Here is a 21,385-nt window from a genome sequence, read left to right on the forward strand (position 1 = left end):
CTTCGACCCACAATTTTGGAAATGGCCGTATGTCTTCCCGGATCCCCAAGCACGGTGAGATACAGCCTCCTGGTCTCGGTGGTCCCATCCTTGAAGCGCCCGGCGACCTGGACGTTCATCAGGGCCATGTCTTGCTCGGTCGGACCTGAAATACGCATGAACAGCACCCCTCACCGAACTGACGTCACAAACCCAGAAGCTAACATTCCGAATTAAGACACACCAACAACAGGCGATGTACCAGTGATCATGATCATGATCAAGTCCCCAGGCGACGCGTCTTCCTGTTCGATGTTTTAGAACCAAGCCAGCCGCATCAAGTATCAGACGGACAATATGTCAATAAACCCTGTCAAAACCTCAGTGGAAAGGTAAAACCTCCCTGTCAATGTAAAACCTCAGTGTGAATGTAAAACCTCAGTGTGAATGTAAAACCTCTCTGTCAATGTAAAACCTCAGTGAATATGCAAATCTCAGTGTAACTGTAAACAGTCCGTGGGAATGTAAAACCTCAGTGTACATATAAAACCTCTCTGTCAATATAAAAATTCAGTGTGAATGTAAAACTTAAGTGTACATGTAAAACGTCTGTGAAAAAGTAAAACGTCTGTGTGAATGTAAAATCTCAGTGTGTATGTTAAACTTTAGCGTACATGTAAAACTTCAGTGTACATGTAAAACATCAGTGTGCATGTTAAAGTTATGTGTTGATGTAAAACAAGGTGTACATGTAAAACCCTCACAATACATCTCATGAATGTTCAACATTTTCAATGCAAGAACTCACCAAATTTGAAGTCAGGTCGTTTATCAACGTGACAGACCAAGGTATCAAAGATGGTCTCCCTCTTTTCGATTTCTGCAGATCCCAGCAAACCAAGGCTACAAGAGAGATAGTTTGAAGATATATAGGATGCCTATGTAATACTGTATAACGCATGTACATTTACGGTGAGGTATAAACAATTCTTAGTTCTCATACAGCGGACACAGAGCCGCTGATCGCTGGTTCCAGGACCAGTTTGGTCATCATCGTGACATGTGGGTTGTCAGCATTTTCGTTCCTACCAGTGAGGTAAAACCTGCGTCGATTTTCCCGAAAATATGATGGTCGGTCCCTATTGGATGAATGCTTACTCGGAATGTGCTGTCTTGGATTCGGGGCGTTTGGTAGTCAAGTGGATAAAGCGTTCGTCCGTTACGTAAAAGAGCCGGGTTCGATTCACCGCATGGGTACAATGTGTGAAGCCCTATTCTGGTGTTCCCCGCAGTGATTTTGCTGGAATATTGCTAAAGGCGAAGTAAAATCACAGTCACCCATTCACTCACTGTCCTGGATTCCTAACGTTATTTGATCAACGCCGCAGTCAGCGAGTCAGACAGTTCAGTGACAGATAGCATTGGGATCGATCCACCCAACTGGTATATGGTGATATCCATTAAAGACTAACCGATACCTTAAGTCTTACGACAAGCATAGGTTGCAAATTCTTACCCGAAACCCAAGAGGCCTTGATTCATAACGACCCACAATAAAATATGAGTCATAACATCTTCAAATAAAATTTAATTCATAACGACCTCCAAATCAAATGCTTTATAACGGCCTTCAAATTCAACATGATTCAGAAAGGGCTTCAAATCCAATATAATTCATAACGACCTTCATATCAAATATTAAAACTACCTTCAAATCAGATGATTCGAAACGACCTTCAAATCAAATGATTCGAAACGACCTTCAAATCAAATGATTCAAAACGACAGTCAAATCAAATGATACGAAAAGTCCTTTAAATCAAATGATAGAGGCACAACCTTCAAATCAAATAATTCTAAACGACCTTCAAATCAAATGATACGAAACTACCTTCAAATTAAATGATACGAAACGACCTTCAAATTAAATGATTCGAAACGACCTTCAAATCAAATGATGCAAAACGACCTTCAAATCAATTGATACAAAACAACCTTCAAATCAAGTGATTCAAAACGACCTTCAAATCACATGGTTCAAAACGACCTTCAAATCACATGATTCAAAAAGACCTTCAAATCGCATGATTCAAAACGACCTTCAAATCAATCATGAAGCCGCTACGTGCAGACACACCTTCTCATGACCTCTACTTGACCTGATTCCCCTATTCTGTCCTTGACCTTGGCCTCCAGGACTTCATCTGTGACGTCATCATTCAGTCCAAGCTCGGAACACATGTACTTTCTCTGTGTTATGCAAAATATGTGTTATGCACGAATTCTGAGCAACAATATAGATAACTAGTTTACAGTAATTCAAACAACTCTCTTATCTACGCGTAATGTTATCTTGTTATCTAGTTTCTTGTTATCTTGTTATCTAGTGTCTTGTTATCTAGTGTCTTGTTATCTAGTGTCTTGTTATCTAGTGTCTTGTTATCTAGTGTCTTGTTATCTAGTGTCTTGTTATCTAGTTTCTTGTTATCTTGTTATCTAGTGTCTTGTTATCTACGTGTAATGTTATCTTGTTATCTAGTGTCTTGTTATCTACGCGTAATGTTATCTTGTTATCTAGTGTCTTGTTATCTACGCGTAATGTTATCTTGTTATCTAGTGTCTTGTTATCTTGTTATCTAGTGTCTTGTTATCTACGCGTAATGTTATCTTGTTATCTAGTGTCTTGTTATCTACGTGTAATGTTATCTTGTTATCTAGTGTCTTGTTATCTACGTGTAATGATTGCATTCATATAAAGTGATAATCTTCTTGATACACAGGAATCAGTGGCAATACACGTTTCCAGCTTCAGGATTACCCCTCATCTCGGAGCAAGTATCTGATGCACTTCGCAACATGTATTGAATACAATCTAGTGTCTACAAGTAGGTCCAAACATTGCAATGATCCATACCCTTCTTTCATTTCAGTGAAGTAACCATACGAAAATCTGCACCGCAAGTGATGAAATGTGTATTGACTGTTTTGCAAATAAAACATAGATTTACGTGTGTAAGTAAAAGCGACACAAATACTTCAATAATCACAAAAAAACATCTCTGCTAAAAGAAAAACCCACTGCACCCTTTCCACTAATCATGTGTTTATGAATCACTTTCAAAATAAAAAAACGTATCCTGTCCCCGGTTGGTAAACGCCACAAACACATGTAAAGGCAAGTAAAGAGTTCACCTGAAACTAATGCATGTGCTTGTGTGTCATTTGTATTTACTTTCCATTTGTTTTTGTACTGTACAAACGCGCATATTTGCCTTTCGCATAAATTGCTCTGCTTATGAAAATAATTAATTGAAGCGACAAAACCCTTTCCATATCCAGTAGAAATCTCTGTATAAAGCAGAGTCAATTGTACGATTCCGACTATATCATGAGCACGTGTTTAAGAATCAATATCAAATAGTGATGATACCAGGTGTTCGCGAACAGGTGAGTGCATCCTGCCCCACCGGTGGTACCGTCACAAACACATGCAAAGGCAAGTCAATTGTTCACCTGAAACAACATGGGAACATATGCAACAAGTCAAATTAGGGAATTGCATCGGACATAAGTTTTGTCACTGATGCGTCAAATTTGGAAATGTCCTCCCCATATCTACCATAAAACCTTTTGAAGGCTTTACTGAGGCCTTGAATGTTGTAACGTTGATCAAACAACTTCTAATCAAGAGTCATATGACGCTCTTTTAAATCTTGGTAGAAAGAGCATGTTCAAAAGTTCAAAAAGTTGAAATGTAAACACCAAAGGCTGGACCTGCTGGAATATTGCTCGACATGAAGGGAAAGTTTGCAATTGGAAAGGTGAATCATCCCTCTTATCATACAGTCCTTTTGAGAATGTTTTGTCACTCTGAATCTTTATGCTAAATCATATGCTAAAATATGATGCAAGTACATCCATGACTGGCAAGCTGTTATTGTCGTTGGCTACATACCCATGTGAATGGTTGGGATTCATCAACAAGCATCTGGTGAGTGGAGACGTTGTACAGCCCAAGTCTCATCAAGCTCAGGATCCCAGCACAGAAGCCCTGGGCAGGAAGCAAACAACGGGATCAGTGTTAAAGCAATAGTATGTTCATATTTCTGCGAGTGTACAAGGAGATTGTGTGTAGATTGTACACGGTTCTTTCGCTAACGGGGCGGTTGGGTAGCCTCGGGGTTAAAGCGTTCGCACGTCATGCCGACGGCCCGGGTTCGATTCCTCACAATGTGTGAAGCATATTTCTAGTGTACCCCGCCGTCTTACTGGTAAACTATTACTAAAGGCGGCGTAAAAGCATACTCACTCGCACTTTTCTTTACAGATTCAGGAAAAGAAAAATGATATTATTATGCATTTATTCCTGGGTCTGTGAAATCATAGTTATGTATTTGTTTTTAATCTGAATGCTCACTGTGCGATATATTTATAATCACCCACAGTGACTTTATTATGCATATGCCATACTATTTGTACCAAATGGAAAAAGGATATGTCCTTACATATACCGTAGCCTACGGTTATAACAAAGACGCTTATTAATAACTTACCTATATAACGAACTTACATTTTAGTCCCGAACATTTGTTTTATAAATACTGTACATATGCTTATAACTACGCTTATGACGAACTAAAATAAGTGGTCTCTTCGAGTTCGATATAACCGGAGTTTTCTGTACAATATTCCAACTTAATCATTTGTTTGCCTGCATGGATATACATACCTTGTATCTCATGGAGCCCACTCTCGATTGAGGTATATACCTTGTATCTCATGGAGCCCACTCAGGATGGAGGTACATACCGTGTGTCTCATGGAGCCCACTCTGGATGAAGGTACATACCTTGTATCTCATGGAGACCACACTGGGTGGGGGTACATACTTTGTATCTCATGGAGCCCACTCTGGATGGAGGTACATACCTTGTATCTCATGGAGCCCACTCTGGGTGGGGGTACATACCTTGTATCTCATGGAGCCCACTCTAGATGGAGGTACATACCTTGTATCTCATGGATCCCACTCTGGGTGGAGGTACATACTTTGTATCTCATGGAGCAAACTCTGAATGGAGGTACATACCTTTTGTCTCATGGAGCCCACTCTGGGTGGAGGTACATACCTTGTGCCTCATGGAGCCCACTCTGGGTGGAGGTACATACCTTGTATCTCATGGAACCCACTCTGGATGGAGGTACATACCTTGTGCCTCATGGAGCACACTCTGGGTGGAGGTACATACCTTGTATCTCATGGAGCCCACTCTGGGTGGAGGTACATACCTTGTGTCTCATGGAGCCCACTCTGGATGGAGGTACATACCTTGTATCTCATGGAGCTCACTCTGGATGGAGGTACATACTTTGTATCTCATGGAGCCCACTCTGGGTGGAGGTACATACCTTCTATCTCATGGAGCCCACTCTGGGTGGAGGTACATACTTTGTATCTCATGGAGCCCACTCTGAATGGAGGTACATACCTTTTGTCTCATGGAGCCCACTCTGGGTGGAGGTACATACCTTGTGTCTCATTGAGCCCACTCTGGGTGGAGGTACATACCTTGTATCTTATGGAGCCCACTCTGGATGGAGGTACATACCTTGTATCTCATGGAGCCCACTCTGGATGGAGGTACATACCTTGTGTCTCATGGAGCCCACTCTGGATGGAGGTACATACCTTGTATCTCATGGAGCCCACTCTGGGTGGAGGTACATACTTTGTATCTCATGGAGCCCACTCTGAATGGAGGTACATACCTTTTGTCTCATGGAGCCCACTCTGGGTGGAGGTACATACCTTGTGTCTCATGGAGCCCACTCTGGGTGGAGGTACATACCTTGTATCTCATGGAGCCCACTCTGGGTGGAGGTACATACCTTGTGTCTCATGGAGCCCACTCTGGGTGGAGGTATATGCCTTGTATCTCATGGAGCCCACTCTGGGTGGAGGTACATACCTTATATCTCATGGAGCCCACTCTGGGTGGAGGTACATACCTTATATCTCATGGAGCCCACTCTGGGTGGAGGTACATACCTTGTATCTCATGGAGCCCACTCTGGGTGGAGGTACATACCTTTGTATCTCATGGAGCCCACTCTGAATGGAGGTACATACCTTTTGTCTCATGGAGCCCACTCTGGGTGGAGGTACATACCTTGTGTCTCATGGAGCCCACTCTTGGTGGAGGTACATACCTTGTATCTCATGGAGCCCACTCTGGGTGGAGGTACATACCTTGTGTCTCATGGAGCACACTCTGGGTGGAGGTACATACTTTGTATCTCATGGACCCACTCTGGGTGGAGGTACATACCTTGTATCTCATGGAGCCCACTCTGGGTGGAGGTACATACCTTGTATCTCATGGACACACTCTGGGTGGAGGTACATACTTTGTATCTCATGGAGCCCACTCTGGATGGAGGTACATACCTTGTATCTCATGGAGCCCACTCTGGGTGGAGGTACATACCTTGTATCTCATGGAGCCCACTCTGGATGGAGGTACATACCTTGTGTCTCATGGAGCCCACTCTGGGTGGAGGTACATACCTTGTATCTCATGGACCCACTCTGGGTGGAGGTACATACCTTGTGTCTCATGGAGCCCACTCTGGGTGGAGGTATATGCATTGTATCTCATGGAGCCCACTCTGGGTGGAGGTACATACCTTATATCTCATGGAGCCCACTCTGGGTGGAGGTACATACCTTGTATCTCATGGAGCCCACTCTGGGTGGAGGTACATACCTTGTATCTCATGGAGCCCACTCTGGGTGGAGGTACATACCTTTGTATCTCATGGAGCCCACTCTGGGTGGAGGTACATACTTTGTATCTCATGGAGCCCACTCTGAATGGAGGTACATACCTTTTGTCTCATGGAGCCCACTCTGGGTGGAGGTACATACCTTGTGTCTCATGGAGCCCACTCTGGGTGGAGGTACATACCTTGTATCTCATGGAGCCCACTCTGGGTGGAGGTACATACCTTGTGTCTCATGGAGCACACTCTGGGTGGAGGTACATACTTTGTATCTCATGGACCCACTCTGGGTGGAGGTACATACCTTGTATCTCATGGAGCCCACTCTGGGTGGAGGTACATACCTTGTATCTCATGGACACACTCTGGGTGGAGGTACATACTTTGTATCTCATGGAGCCCACTCTGGATGGAGGTACATACCTTGTATCTCATGGAGCCCACTCTGGGTGGAGGTACATACCTTGTATCTCATGGAGCCCACTCTGGATGGAGGTACATACCTTTTGTCTCATGGAGCCCACTCTGGGTGGAGGTACATACCTTGTATCTCATGGACCCACTCTGGGTGGAGGTATATACCTTGTATCTCATGGAGCCCACTCTGGGTGGAGGTACATACCTTATATCTCATGGAGCCCTCTCTGGGTGGAGGTACATACCTTGTGTCTCATGGAGCCCACTCTGGGTGGAGGTATATACCTTGTATCTCATGGAGCCCACTCTGGGTGGAGGTACATACCTTATATCTCATGGAGCCCACTCTGGGTGGAGGTACATACCTTGTATCTCATGGAGCCCACTCTGGGTGGAGGTACATACCTTTGTATCTCATGGAGCCCACTCTGGGTGGAGGTTCATACCTTGTATCTCATGGAGCCTCTCTGGGTGGAGGTACAAACCTTGTATCTCATGGAGTCCACTCTGGGTGGAGGTACATACCTTGTATCTCATGGAGCCCACGACCATGTTCTGCACTTTCTCGATGCCGTACAGCGGTATGTACGATTGGTGGAAGGAATAGGGGACGGCCTCAAACTCGGCCTGGAAGTCCCGGACCGCCCCAATGTCTTGGACAGCTTCCATGGTGGCTGTTCCCGCCGGGAGTATCGTCGTCTGTAGGACAGAATAATGACGTCATAATGGCAGGAAATATACAGGTTTTTACTTTCACCTCGGAGCTGAAAGGCTCAATTCAGTGTGTATTATAACAGGAGATTTACATGCTTGCGCATTCATAACCTTCCTTTTAAAGGGCGCACTTGTACGTGCAGATTTACGTCCCTTATAGCAGGAGATTTACATCTTTGCACATTTATAATATCTAGGAGTTAAAGGGTGCATTTGCCTGGGCAGATTTACGTCCCTTATAGCAGGAAAGGTACATGTTTGCACATTTATAATATCTAGGGGTTAAAGGGCGCAATTGCCTGTGCAGATTTACGTCTCTTATAGCAGGAGATTTACATTTTGCACATCCATAATAATCAGGAGTTAAAGGGTGCAAATTCCTATGCAGATTAACGTCTCCTATAGCAGGAGATTTACATGTTTGCGTTTATAAAACCGAGGAGTTAAAGAGCGTATTTGTTGATGCAGAAACCTCTGATAATGATTTCGAATCCCGGTTCGTCCTATTAATGTTTCCAGGTTTGTCAGCACCCTACTCGCAGGTTTCACAAGGCCACTTTTCCTTATTGCTGACTGAAGAGCAAGCGCAACGAATGCTATATTTGCTATGTTTGTGGTTTGTTATTCACAAATAATAGTGTATTTACAGTTCTGATCTGACACTCAAAAGTGCGTCTAGTATCGGTGAGGTGTACCCTCTGAGCGATGCCATTTTCAATGAAGCGCCCTAAACTAATCCGTTGTCTGATCGTGAGCAGCGTTGCACAGCGAGGCTTGTAACTTTTCGCTGCACAACGCTACCCTGGAGTATACTGAACAAAATAGGGAAATTACCAAGTAATCATATGTACACGCACATCGATAGCTACGTCGATTTACCCCAACCCTGAAGAGATTCTAGGTTAGAATTAGTTTCTCAGCAACCCATGTTTGCCTTAAGATGCAACGTAATAGATTGCCTGGACATGCTGGCATTCGTGACCAACTCGTGTTATTCCGATTGCAGGTGACGGAAAGGGGCGAGTGGTGACGAATGGACACGCTGGTTGCGCATGTCATTTTACCCTCTTAATATATGGTTCAGACACGACAATTAACAGGCCGCCGCTATATAGCTGGAATATTTAGGGCGTGAAATAACAAACAACTATTTACCTTGCCGTCCTTTATGTAGCCGCTCGCCTTCCAGTACTTCCACAGAGCCTTTCTCGGGTTCCAGCTGATCAACACAGATACATCATTCTATTCATTAAAAGTTGTTAAAGTATTTCGTTATAGATACTCGGGTATTGAAGTTGAGAATGTTGAAATGTTCTTAAAATGTTGTTAAAAAAATACAAAATGTCAACGCCAGAGAACAACCAGTTTCGACAATCCATGACGCTCAAACAGAAAAAAATCAGCGGTAGAAAACACAAGAATGGACCCCCAGGATCAAGGATGTCAACAGGTGTTCCGCGAAACAGACTCCATCGGGCTCACAAAGCAAATACAGCGGAAGCTGAAGTAATAGTAGTGGTAGTAGGTGTAGGAGCAGAAGTAGTTATAGGAGCAGTAGTTGCAGCAGCAGCAGTAGAGGTAGAAATAGTGGTAGCAGCTGTAGAAGTGGTAGTAGTAGTAGAAGTAGTGGTAGCAGCAGTAGAAGTAGTAGTAGAAGTAGTAGTAGTAGAAGTAGTAGTAGTAGTAGTAGTAGTAGTAGTAGTAGTAGTAGTAGTAGTAGTAGCAGTACTAGAAGAAGTAGTTGTTGTAGAATAGTAGTAGTAGTAGTAGTAGTAGTAGTAGTAGTAGCAGCAGTACTAGAAGAAGTAGTTGTTGTTGTAGAATAGTAGTAGTAGTAGTAGTAGTAGTAGTAGTAGTAGTAGTAGTAGTTGGTCAATAGTCCTATTTGAGCCGCGCGCTAATTGAGCAGCGTGTTAGTCTGGTCTGGTCCTAATTGAGCATTGCGCTGACGGAGCAATTAGTTAGTCTGATCTAGTCCTAATTGAGCAGTGCGCTGATTGAGCAGCGTGTTAGTCTGGTCTGGTCCTAATTGAGCAGTGCACTGATTGAGCAGTGTGTTAGTCTGATCTAGTCCCAATTGAGCAGGTGCGCTGACGGAGCAGTGTGTTAGTCTGGTCTAGTCCCAATTGAGCAGTGCGCTGATTGAGCGGCGTGTTAGTCTGATCTAGTCCCAATTGAGCAGTGTGTCTGTCAACGTACTTGAACTTATACTTGAGAGGATTGTTGGCGGAATCTGGAGTCGGAATGGCGCTTGTGTACAGCTCATACGAAGTGACCTGAAAGAATCAGATTATGGCAGTTAGTTTGTTATGCAAAACTGCGTTGGGAAAACTTGAAGCAGCTGTATACAAACAACACGGCGTAGCCTGTACACACGTGACTGAAACAGTGAGTGCAGCAGTCATCAACCACGTGACCGAGTCTGACCAACCGAGCCATTCACTCGCCTCTTACGTCAATCCAGCAATTCCCCTGGGCCTACCCTGAATCCCAACGGGTTGATGGCCAGCAATCATCAACCATGTGACCGAGTCTGACCAACCGAGCCATTCACTCGCCTCTTACGTCAATCCAGCAATTCCCCTGGGCCTACCCTGAATCCCAACGGGTTGATGGCCAGCAATCATCAACCATGTGACCGAGCCTGACCAACCGAGCCATTCACTCGCCTCTTACGTCAATCCAGCAATTCCCCTGGGCCTACCCTGAATCCCCATGGGTTGATGGCCAGCAATCATCAACCATGTGACCGAGCCTGACCAACCGAGCCATTCACTCGCCTCTACGTCAATCCAGCAATTCCCCTGGGCCTACCCTGAATCCCAACGGGTTGATGGTCACACATGGCAGAAGAAGCTAAACAAGTACATCCTGGTTCGACAGGAAATGGATCTAATTAAACTAACTCCTTGTAAAAAACTTCAGTGTATTATTCCTAAGTAGCAAAAGAACCAGAAGGAGTGCATACTATTTTTTACGCCGGTTTTAGCAATATTCTGAGGCGGGAAACTCCAGACATGGGCTTGACACATTGTACCTAATATCGTGTTACGTAACCTTTAGTACTATTCCCCGATTATGTTTCTAGGTTTGTCAGCACCATACCCGTGCTCGTGGGTTTCACCGAAGTGGTAAACGTCTTAGACCTGCATCACTTCGGGCTTTCCCCCCCCCCCCCATTAAGCTGACACGCCGTGATATAACTGGAATACTGTTAAAAGCGGCGTTAAACCCAACTCACTCACTCACTCATTTTAGTACTATTACGGCTTTATCGAGGCGGGAGATAGCAGACATTGGCTTCACACGTTGTTGTTGTTTTTTGTTGCTGTTGTTGTTGTTTAACGCCGCACTGTACTATATTCCAGCTATATGACGGCGGTCTGTAAATAATAGAGTCTAGACCAGTCAATTCCGTGACTGACATCATGAGCATCGATCCACGAAAATGAGATACGATGACATGCATAAACCAAGTCAGCGAGTCTGACCACCCGATCCCGTTAGTCGCCTCACAACGACAAGCATAGTCACCTGTTACGGCAAGCATGGGTTGCTGAAGACCTATTCTACCCCGGATCTTCACGGGTAGCTTCACACGTACCCATTTGGGGAATGGAACCCGGTTCTTCGGAGTGACGAGCGAAAGCTTCACCCACTAGATTACCACAGCGTCCAGGAGCAGAGTACCTCAACCTACCTCCCCTCCTCTGCTCTTCATTTCGTCTATTGTCTTCTTGGCAATCATGTGGTCCGCACCGGGGCGGAAACCAACGTCAACCAGGAAGGTCAGACCAGCGTCGACAACTCTGAAACACGTGACGTCCTCAAATGGATACTGTGTGGTTCCTTGAACATTCTGCCAGATGACATCAAATAATCACGAAAGTAAAGGCATGAGAACTGTCATAGTACAATCTTGGGGAAACAAATAGCTGAGACGTGGAGTCGACAACGACGCTAGTCCATCTACCCACCGTCAGGTAAGGTAAGGCGTTTTGAGATTTTACGTGACCTCTCAGACATAAAAGCGTATTTCGCACACGGAACCACAGGAACAATCTCAAGATTGTTTGTTTGTTGTTTAATGCCGCACTCAACAATATTCCAGCTACATGATGGCGGTCTGTAAATAATCGAGTCTGGACCACACAATCCAGTGATTGACATTATGAGCATCGGTCCACGCAATTGGAATCGATGACATGCATCAACCAAGTCAGCGAGCCCGACCACCCGATCCCCTTTATCGCCTCTTACGACAAGCATAGTCAGCTTTTACAGCAAGCATGGGTTGCTAAAGACCTATTCTACACCGGATCTTCACGGGTCGAACCAGAGTCATGAACCTGTTTATAGTAACAACTTCCTCTTCCACTGTTGTATGCAAACGGAAGAATAACTGCTTCACGTAACGTTCATACGGGCGCATCCAAACGTTCGTATCCCGTGCGTACGTGGAACATGTTTAATCATGTTTTCACATAAAAGAAATCACTTATATTTAAAAATTAGCCGTGCGTCTTATAAAGTTGTGTAAATTGAAAAATATGTTTATTTATTATGCAATGTTACATAACAAAACATATAACACTTCAGTAAAAGGGGGCACGGGTGGCCCAGTTGTCTAAGAAGCCGCGATTCGCTGTGAAGAGTTGCGTCCCTTGGACAAGCCAGAAACCTATCCTTGTGAGATCAAATCCCGGTTCGCCCGATTATGTTTCTAGGTTTGTCAGCACCATACCCCAGCATGTAGGTTTCACCGAAGCCGTAAACATCTAAGACCTGCATCACTTCGGGCTTTCCTCCCACATTTAGCTGACACGCCGCGATATAACTGGAATACTGTTAAAACGGTGTTAAACCCAACTCACTCACACGCACTTAAGTAAAATAATATACATAAATATATAAGTAATATCCTAAAACAATTTACTGTTGATGCAGCCGCGTCTGTTCGGGAACAGTGTAGTTAACCGACACGAGATTCTTCTTCATGGCGAGACAAGCCAGGGATAGATTCTCAATCACAGCGTCCGGCACACAACTGAAACATACAGCGGTTGATGGCAAATATAAATAGATGAATTGTGGTAAAATGGGGTGTAACGTGGCGTTAATGACTATTAAATTGCCATAACGACGTGTATGCGTGTGCGTGGATGTTTGTACTGGTCCGAACTTCTGACGGTTGTACAGTGTCCACTGAGGTCCCATGCCGCAGCGTAACACTGACACAGGTGAGGTGAAGTGAAATGCGGTTTAACGTCGCGTCCAAGATTATTGCACTTATATAGCGACGTACATGCACGTGTGTGTGTGTGTGTGTGTGTGTGTGTGTGTGTGTGTGTGTGTGTGTGTGTGTGTCTGCTTGTACTAGACTGGACTGGAACCACAGTGGGGTAGCACTGATAAACCGACTTACGTCCGGACTAGTACAAGCAATCACACACACTCACATGCACGTTTGTTTGTTTGTATGTTTGTTTGTTTGTTTGTTGTTTAACACCGCACTCAGCAATATTCCAGCTATATGACGTCGGTTTGTATATAATAGAGTCTGGACCAGACATTCCAGTGAATTACATCATGAACATCGATCCACGCAATTGGGATACGATAACATGCATCAACCAAGTCAGCGAGCCTGACCACCCGATCTCGTTCCGGTAAGCATAGTCGCTATATAAATTACAAATAATTCCATTTCACCACCATTACAATAATACAGTCAAATTTGTGTTTTAGACAAGAACACGATTTCAAAATCATAAAATGTCAAGGACCTGTCCGCCTTGTAAGAGATGGTTTGGCCCCCTGTGAAATGTGCTCGATACAACGTTTGGCGGGATGCATGTGCAAGTCGTTGTTTTTAAGATCCACAACGTGAGGTACCTGACAACGACGTCATGTTCAGATATAAGCCTTTTCAGGCTGTCAGTTTCTTTCATCACGTCCAAGCGTACCAGCTTCGCACCCGGACACAGCTCACTAACTCGCTTTAAGCCGGACCCTCCTTTGCTCACTGTAAAGGTGAAATGACGATAAAGAACCAATCATGCAATATCATTTTGTCGAATTGTTAAATGAGAGGAGGGGTGGCCTAGTGGTCAAAACGATTGCTCGTCACGCCGAAAGACAGTGTTCGATTTCCCACATGGGTACAATTTCTGGCGGGGGCGGTCGAGTAGCCTAGTGGTTGAAGCGTTCGCTCGTCACGCAGAAGACAGGGGTTCGATTCCCGACATGGGTACAATGTGTTAAGCCCATTTCTGGTGTTCCCCGCCGTGATATTGCTGGAATATTGCTAAAAGCGGCGTAAAACCATACTCACCACAAATTCTGGCGTCCTCGCCCGTGATATTACCAGAATATTGATAAAGCGGCGTAAAACCTAATTCAACATCAACACTCAATGTAGTTATTACTCGTGATATCTAGTTCTGGTTTAGTTTGAACAGGTGTTGTTCACTGACAACCAGAGAATGAAAGAGTGAGAAATTTTAATCTTTGATAGAAATAGTGTGATATCGCTGCAGCTGACCTGGATATGTTTAAAATGTCAACAAAGACAACCACTGGAGAAAACCTACTGTCAGTATTATACTCAAATATTTACTGCATAAATAAAAAGCAAAAGAAAAAGTAGCTGTACATACTAATGATCAGCCAAAATGCATTTTCAGAAAATCTTAGATTTTGTTACGGATTTTACCTGTTAAATAATGTCTCCACGCATCACAAATTTCTAATAATTGCAAATCAGTGGCATGATAGTGTGATTTGAAACTTCTGACCAATCAGATGACGAGGTTTGCCGGAAACATGTACCTAATTTTGTCAAAAACATGCGTGATTTGAAACATTCCTCCCACCCCATGCCTCCATCCCCTGCCTCCACCCCAACCAGGATATTAAACAACTGTCCTCCATATGAAGTGTTTCAGCAAACCAGCATAGTTATTTGCGACACTCACCAGCGGTGACCTGAACGCCTTTCTCGTTGGAAAAGTCCTCATACATTGGGCCCGTCACCCTCCCAGTCCCGAACACCAAAATCTTTTTCAGGGTCGACATTTTGTTTTCTCCTAATCTGAAAGAAACAAAAACATCATCAGACGTTCAAAACACCATGAGACCTTTAGCAATCCATTCACTGATCATGCTGATATACAGTTTCTGGCTGACTGACTGTTATAGAAGATTTAACGTGCGCTTTCCGACTGTAGCGTATTTCGCACACGGGCCTGGCCGGACCATTTAGTGTATTCCGAAAAGGGTGAAAGTGGTGTGTGCAACCCAAGAAGAGCTTTTAGGGGTTGCTTATATTGAATTTTTGGAATTTTTAAATTTGGAATAAATGCCGAGGTGGGTGGAGGAGGGAACTAAGGGAGCCGGGTGAGGTGGGTGTTTGTATATTTATTGGATTTTGGATTGGTAGATTAATTAGTTTTTAGATGCGCTTAATTAGGTCTGTTTTGATTAGGAATACGCCTTGGGCCTTGAAGTTTTTTAGTTTATTTTGAGTGTTTAGTATTTCATCTAGAGTAGGAACCTTATTTAGATTGAGGGTGGTTTGTAGTGAGGTTCTGTGTGTTTGGTAGTGGGTGCAGTGGATGAGTGCGTGTTCTGTGGTTTCGGGTTGTTTGCAATGGTGGCAGTTGCCTGTGGTATGTCTTTTAAGTTTTTTTAGGTGGTTATTTAGGGTCGTGTGTCCTGTTTGGAGTTTTGTAATTAATCTGTCATTTTTTTAGAGGGGTGTAGGATTTTAGGTTTGGCTAGTGGTTTTCTGAGCACTTTTTTTGATTTGGCTACTTGAGTTTTGATATCGATTATGCCATTTTTTGGTCATTTTTTGTTTGTTTACACTTTTAATTTTTGATTTTGAGATGGGTAGGTTTAGGCTTATTTCTGGTATTTTGAGAGATAATTTAGCTGCTTTATCGGCGCTTTCGTTGCCGTGAATTCCTACGTGGGCTGGGATCCACAAGAAGGTTATTTGTTTGCTTGCTTTTGTTAGGTCGTTGGAGCTTTTTAAGTATTTGGTTTATTAATTTAGGTCGTTTTTTGGTATTTTTGTTTTGGAGGGCTTGTAGTCCACTAAGGGAGTTGGTGAGAATTAGGATTTTATTGTTGTTTTTAGATTGTTGGTTATGCAGGGCTGAGGCCATGCCCATAAGTTCGGCCGTGAATATAGATTGGTTGTTAGGGAGTCGGTAAGATTGTGTGGATATAACTGGTTGTGTGGTATGGACTCCGAAGCCTGTGTGGTTGGAGATCGGGTCTGAAGATCCGTCAGTGTATATGTGACACCAATTTGGCCAATTTTCGTGTATGTATGCAAGTGTGGTGGTTTTAGCTATGTTTGGGTCGGTTTGTTTATTTATTTGGTTAACTAGCGTTGTGTCTCTTTGGGGTATTTTGAGTTTAGGGGTGAAGATATTTGATTTTTTGCAGTTTTGTTTAAGATTTTGAGTTTGGTGTTCATTGAGGCAGTTAGTTATTCTTTGTTAGCATTTCCCCTGTAAGGGCCTGAAGTGAGGTGTAGGAGGTGCCATGTTGGGTGCGTGTAATTAGTTTAAGGGCTTGGTATTGTATTGAGTCAAGTTTTTTAGATAGAGAGGTGTTTAGGGTATTGTATATGGCGCAGCCGTAGTCTAGTTTTGATCTAATTAGTGCTGTATAGAGTGAGAGGAGGGTATCTTTTGAGGCTCCCCAGTTAGAGCCGGTGAGGCATTTTAATGTGTTAAGGTCTTTGCTGCATCTAGTTTTTAGGTTTTGGACGTGAGCCTCCCAGGTGAGGTGTTGATCGAAAATGAGTCCTAAGAATCTGGTTTGTTTTTGGAATTTGATTGTTTGGTTGTCTAGCTGGAGGATTGGGAGGGCAGGTTTCATGTTTTTTTATGTTTGAATACTACTCCTGTTGTTTTATCTGAGTTAAGGGAGAAGCCCCATTTGTCTGCCCATTGTTGTATTTCATTTCAGGATTTTTGGATTAAGTTTTCTGCCATTTCAATGCTTTTAGTGCATAGGGCTCCGTCATCCGCGAATTTTGAAGTGTTTAGTTTAGGGGATAAGCCCTCGAATAGATCGTTTATCATTATATTTAAGAGGGTTGGGCTGAGGATGCTGCCCTGGGGAGTGCCATTTTCTAGGGGACACTGGTCCGATAGCGTATGGTCTATACCCACGGTTATTTTGCGATTGTTTAGGAAATCTTGGATGAAGTTTATTTTTTGGCCTTTTTTGTCCTATTTTTAAAAAAAAAATTATTAGCCCGTGGTGCCATACCATATCGAAAGCTTTAGAGAAGTCGAGGAATATGCCTATGGTGTATTGCTTGTTTAGCTGTCCTGTTTTTATATCCTGTTCTAGTCGGGGGAGGTTATCGAGATTTGATCGGCCAGGAGTGAAGCCGCTTTGGTCGGGGTTTATGATGCTGTTTTGGTCTAGGTAGTGCTGTAGCCTATTTTTAGTCGTAAGTTCCATTATTTTGCAGAGATTTGAGGTTAGGGAGATGGGCCTATACGAGTTAGCCTGATCTGCTGGTTTATTTGGTTTACGTCATTCAGTACGTGATTTAGTTCTTCTATGGTGTAAGGTTGGTTTATTTCTAGCTTGTCTTGTCTGTTTTCTTTGGAGAATTTGGTTTCTTTGTTTTGGTTTATCTTGGAATTTCTTACTGAAGTTACTGTTGCTACTAACTTTAGAGAAGTATTTGGCTAGGTTGTTGGCCTTTTGGGTGGGGTTAGTTGAGTTGTTTATATTGGAGCTTTTTTGTGCCGTTCGATGCCTCTGATGGCATCTCATCTTATATTCATGGGAAAGCGGTCGCTGCCTAGAGGTACTGGGTGGACGTCCCACATCAGACTTTGTGCTAAGTCTGGCGTACATATTGTTAAGTCGATAGCCGACATGGTGTGGTGGATTTTGTCGTATCTAGTTGGTTGGTTATTGTTTAATAGTATTAGGTCATTTTTTTCGATCCACTCTGATATTAGTTGTCCATGGTTGTCTAGTTTATCTGCAATGCCCCAGGTAGGATGATGGGCATTGAAGTCTCCTAGGAAGATGGTTGATTTATTTCCTAATTGGTAAAGTATGTCTAGGTCTGTATCTTTAATTGGTTTTAGTGTTGAGTGATAGATGTTAATGAATTTCATTTTTTGGTTATTGATGGTGACTTGGATTCCATTAGCTTCTAGATTAGGAGTGTTTACTTTAACTTCCTCGTAGTTAATATCCTCTCTAACGTAGATGATTAGACCTCCTCCTGTTCTGCCTGGGATGGTTTTGGACCTGTCGGTTCTTACTGCGTTATAAATTGGTAGGTTGAATTTAGTTTTATGTGAGAATTTGGTTTCTTGAATACAGCCTACATTGGGACCTTTATCTATTTTGAATTTAGCTTTAAGTTCAGAACCATGGCCGGCGAGGCCATTGGCATTCCATTGATAAATGTTAAGACCTTCCATTGGGAAACTGGGTTGATTTATGTTTGGTTTAGGCTTGGTTTAGGTATTTACTTTAGTAGGTCATTAAGGTTGCTGCTGAAACGGTCGAAAGGGGTGGTGACGAGTTTTAGTTTATGTGCTACACCAAAGAAGGCTTTGAAGCTGGCTTCTGGATTAGACTGCTTTAACGTGTAAGCTAGTAGGAGGACTGAGTTGTTTAGTTTTTTGCTTGCTACGTTTTGGGTGAGTTTTTTTCTATAGCTTTTGGTTTTGGGGGCTGACAAGGTTAGATCGTTTATTTCCTCTTAGGATGTGTACTCGTCCTATTCGGTTAAGTTATCTTTAGATTGGTCACTCTCTTCTGGCGGTACAAGGCCTTTATGTAAAAGGGAACTCATACTATTTCATATTTCAACAAATACAGTTCCTGGCAGTTCTTTAATAACAGCCAATCACATAGTGTGTATTGAGCATACACAAACAAGTCATCCCAACACATGGTGTCAATCACGTACACAAACATGTAATCCCAAAAAAATGGCGTCAGTCACGTACACTAACATGTCATCCCAACACATGGTGTCAATCACGTACACAAACATGTCATCCCAACGCATGGCGTCAATCACGTACACAAACATGTCATCCCAACACATGGTGTCAATCACGTACACTAACATGTCATCCCAACACATGGCGTCAATCACGTACACTAACATGTCATCCCAACACATGGAGTCAATCACGTACACTAACATGTCATCCCAACACATGGTGTCAATCATGTACACTAACATGTCATCCCAACACATGGCGTCAATCACGTACACTAACATGTCATCCCAACACATGACGTCAATCACGTACACTAACATGTCATCCCAACACATGGTGTCAATCACGTACACTAACATGTCATCCCAACACATGGCGTCAATCACGTACACAAACATGTCATCCCAACACATGGCGTCAATCACGTACACAAACATGTCATCCCAACACATGGTGTCAATCACGTACACAAACATGTCATCCCAACACATGGTGTCAATCACGTACACTAACATGTCATCCCAACACATGGCGTCAATCACGTACACAAACATGTCATCCCAACACATGGTGTCAATCACGTACACAAACATGTCATCCCAACACATGGTGTCAATCACGTACACAAACATGTCATCCCAAAAAAATGGCGTCAATCACGTACACTAACATGTCATCCCAACACATGGCGTCAATCACGTACACAAACATGTCATCCCAACGCATGGCGTCAATCACGTACACAAACATGTCATCCCAACACATGGTGTCAATCACGTACACTAACATGTCATCCCAACCCATGGCGTCAATCACGTACACTAACATGTCATCCCAACACATGGTGTCAATCACGTACACTAACATGTCATCCCAACACATGGCGTCAATCACGTACACAAACATGTCATCCCAACGCATGGCGTCAATCACGTACACTAACATGTCATCCCAACACATGGTGTCAATCACGTACACAAACATGTCATCCCAAAAAAATGGCGTCAATCACGTACACTAACATGTCATCCCAACACATGGCGTCAATCACGTACACTAACATGTCATCCCAACACATGGTGTCAATCACGTACACTAACATGTCATCCCAACACATGGTGTCAATCACGTACACTAACATATCATCCCAACACATGGTGTCAATCACGTACACAAACATGTCATCCAAACACATGGCGTCAATCACGTACACAAACATGTCATCCCAACACATGGTGTCAATCACGTACACAAACATGTCATCCCAACACATGGTGTCAATCACGTACACAAACATGTCATCCCAAAAAAATGGCGTCAATCACGTACACTTACATGTCATCCCAACAAATGGCGTCAATCACGTACACTAACATGTCATCCCAACACATGGTGTCAATCACGTACACAAACATGTCATCCCAACACATGGTGTCAATCACGTACACAAACATGTCATCCCAACACAGGGTGTCAATCACGTACACAAACATGTCATCCCAACACATGGTGTCAATCACGTACACAAACATGTCATCCCAACACATGGTGTCAATCACGTACACAAACATGTCATCCCAACACATGGTGTCAATCACGTACACAAACATGTCATCCCAACAAATGGCGTCAATCACGTACACTAACATGTCATCCCAACACATGGTGTCAATCACGTACACAAAAATGGCATCCCAACACATGGTGTCAATCACGTACACAAACATGTCATCCCAACACAGGGTGTCAATCACGTACACAAACATGTCATCCCAACACATGGTGTCAATCACGTACACAAACATGTCATCCCAACACATGGTGTCAATCACGTACACAAACATGTCATCCCAACACATGGTGTCAATCACGTACACAAACATGTCATCCCAACACATGGTGTCAATCACGTACACTAACATGTCATCCCAACACATGGTGTCAATCACGTACACTAACATGTCATCCCAACACATGGAGTCAATCACGTACACTAACATGTCATCCCAACACATGGTGTCAATCACGTACACTAACATGTCATCCCAACACATGGTGTCCATCACGTACACAAACATGTCATCCCAACACATGGCGTCAATCACGTACACAAACATGTCATCCCAACACATGGCGTCAATCACGTACACTAACATGTCATCCCAACACATGGTGTCAATCACGTACACAAACATGTCATCCCAACACATGGTGTCAATCACGTACACAAACATGTCATCCCAACACATGGCGTCAATCACGTACACAAACATGTCATCCCAACACATGGTGTCAATCACGTACACAAACATGTCATCCCAACACATGGTGTCAATCACGTACACAAACATGTCATCCCAAAAAAATGGCGTCAATCACGTACACTAACATGTCATCCAAACACATGGCGTCAATCACGTACACTAACATGTCATCCCAACACATGGTGTCAATCACGTACACAAACATGTCATCCCAACACA

The 21,385-nt window shown here is 43.4% G+C and overlaps 1 protein-coding gene across 1 annotated transcript in view; it reads right to left on the reverse strand.

Annotated features, from left to right (window-relative positions):
• The window catches only part of LOC139460819 (alpha-aminoadipic semialdehyde synthase, mitochondrial-like), a 32,379-nt gene that overhangs the window by 802 nt on the left and 10,192 nt on the right, over window positions 1–21,385 (reverse strand). Inside the window, exons 2-12 of the mRNA XM_071242295.1 lie at window positions 14,871–14,986; window positions 13,789–13,918; window positions 12,830–12,940; window positions 11,594–11,702; window positions 10,093–10,169; window positions 9,049–9,112; window positions 7,705–7,878; window positions 3,935–4,030; window positions 2,117–2,229; window positions 788–882; window positions 1–145 (exon numbers count right to left, since the gene is read on the reverse strand). The exon at window positions 1–145 is cut by the window's left edge and continues 32 nt beyond it. Coding sequence (XP_071098396.1) covers window positions 1–145; window positions 788–882; window positions 2,117–2,229; window positions 3,935–4,030; window positions 7,705–7,878; window positions 9,049–9,112; window positions 10,093–10,169; window positions 11,594–11,702; window positions 12,830–12,940; window positions 13,789–13,918; window positions 14,871–14,970 — 1,214 coding nt within the window. The 5' untranslated portion in view covers window positions 14,971–14,986. The remainder of the gene's footprint in view (window positions 146–787; window positions 883–2,116; window positions 2,230–3,934; window positions 4,031–7,704; window positions 7,879–9,048; window positions 9,113–10,092; window positions 10,170–11,593; window positions 11,703–12,829; window positions 12,941–13,788; window positions 13,919–14,870; window positions 14,987–21,385) is intronic.

This window comes from Haliotis cracherodii, unplaced genomic scaffold, assembly GCF_022045235.1.
Source record: "Haliotis cracherodii isolate W230 unplaced genomic scaffold, xgHalCrac1.p SCAF_14, whole genome shotgun sequence".
In the NCBI taxonomy this organism is placed as follows: domain Eukaryota; kingdom Metazoa; phylum Mollusca; class Gastropoda; order Lepetellida; family Haliotidae; genus Haliotis; species Haliotis cracherodii.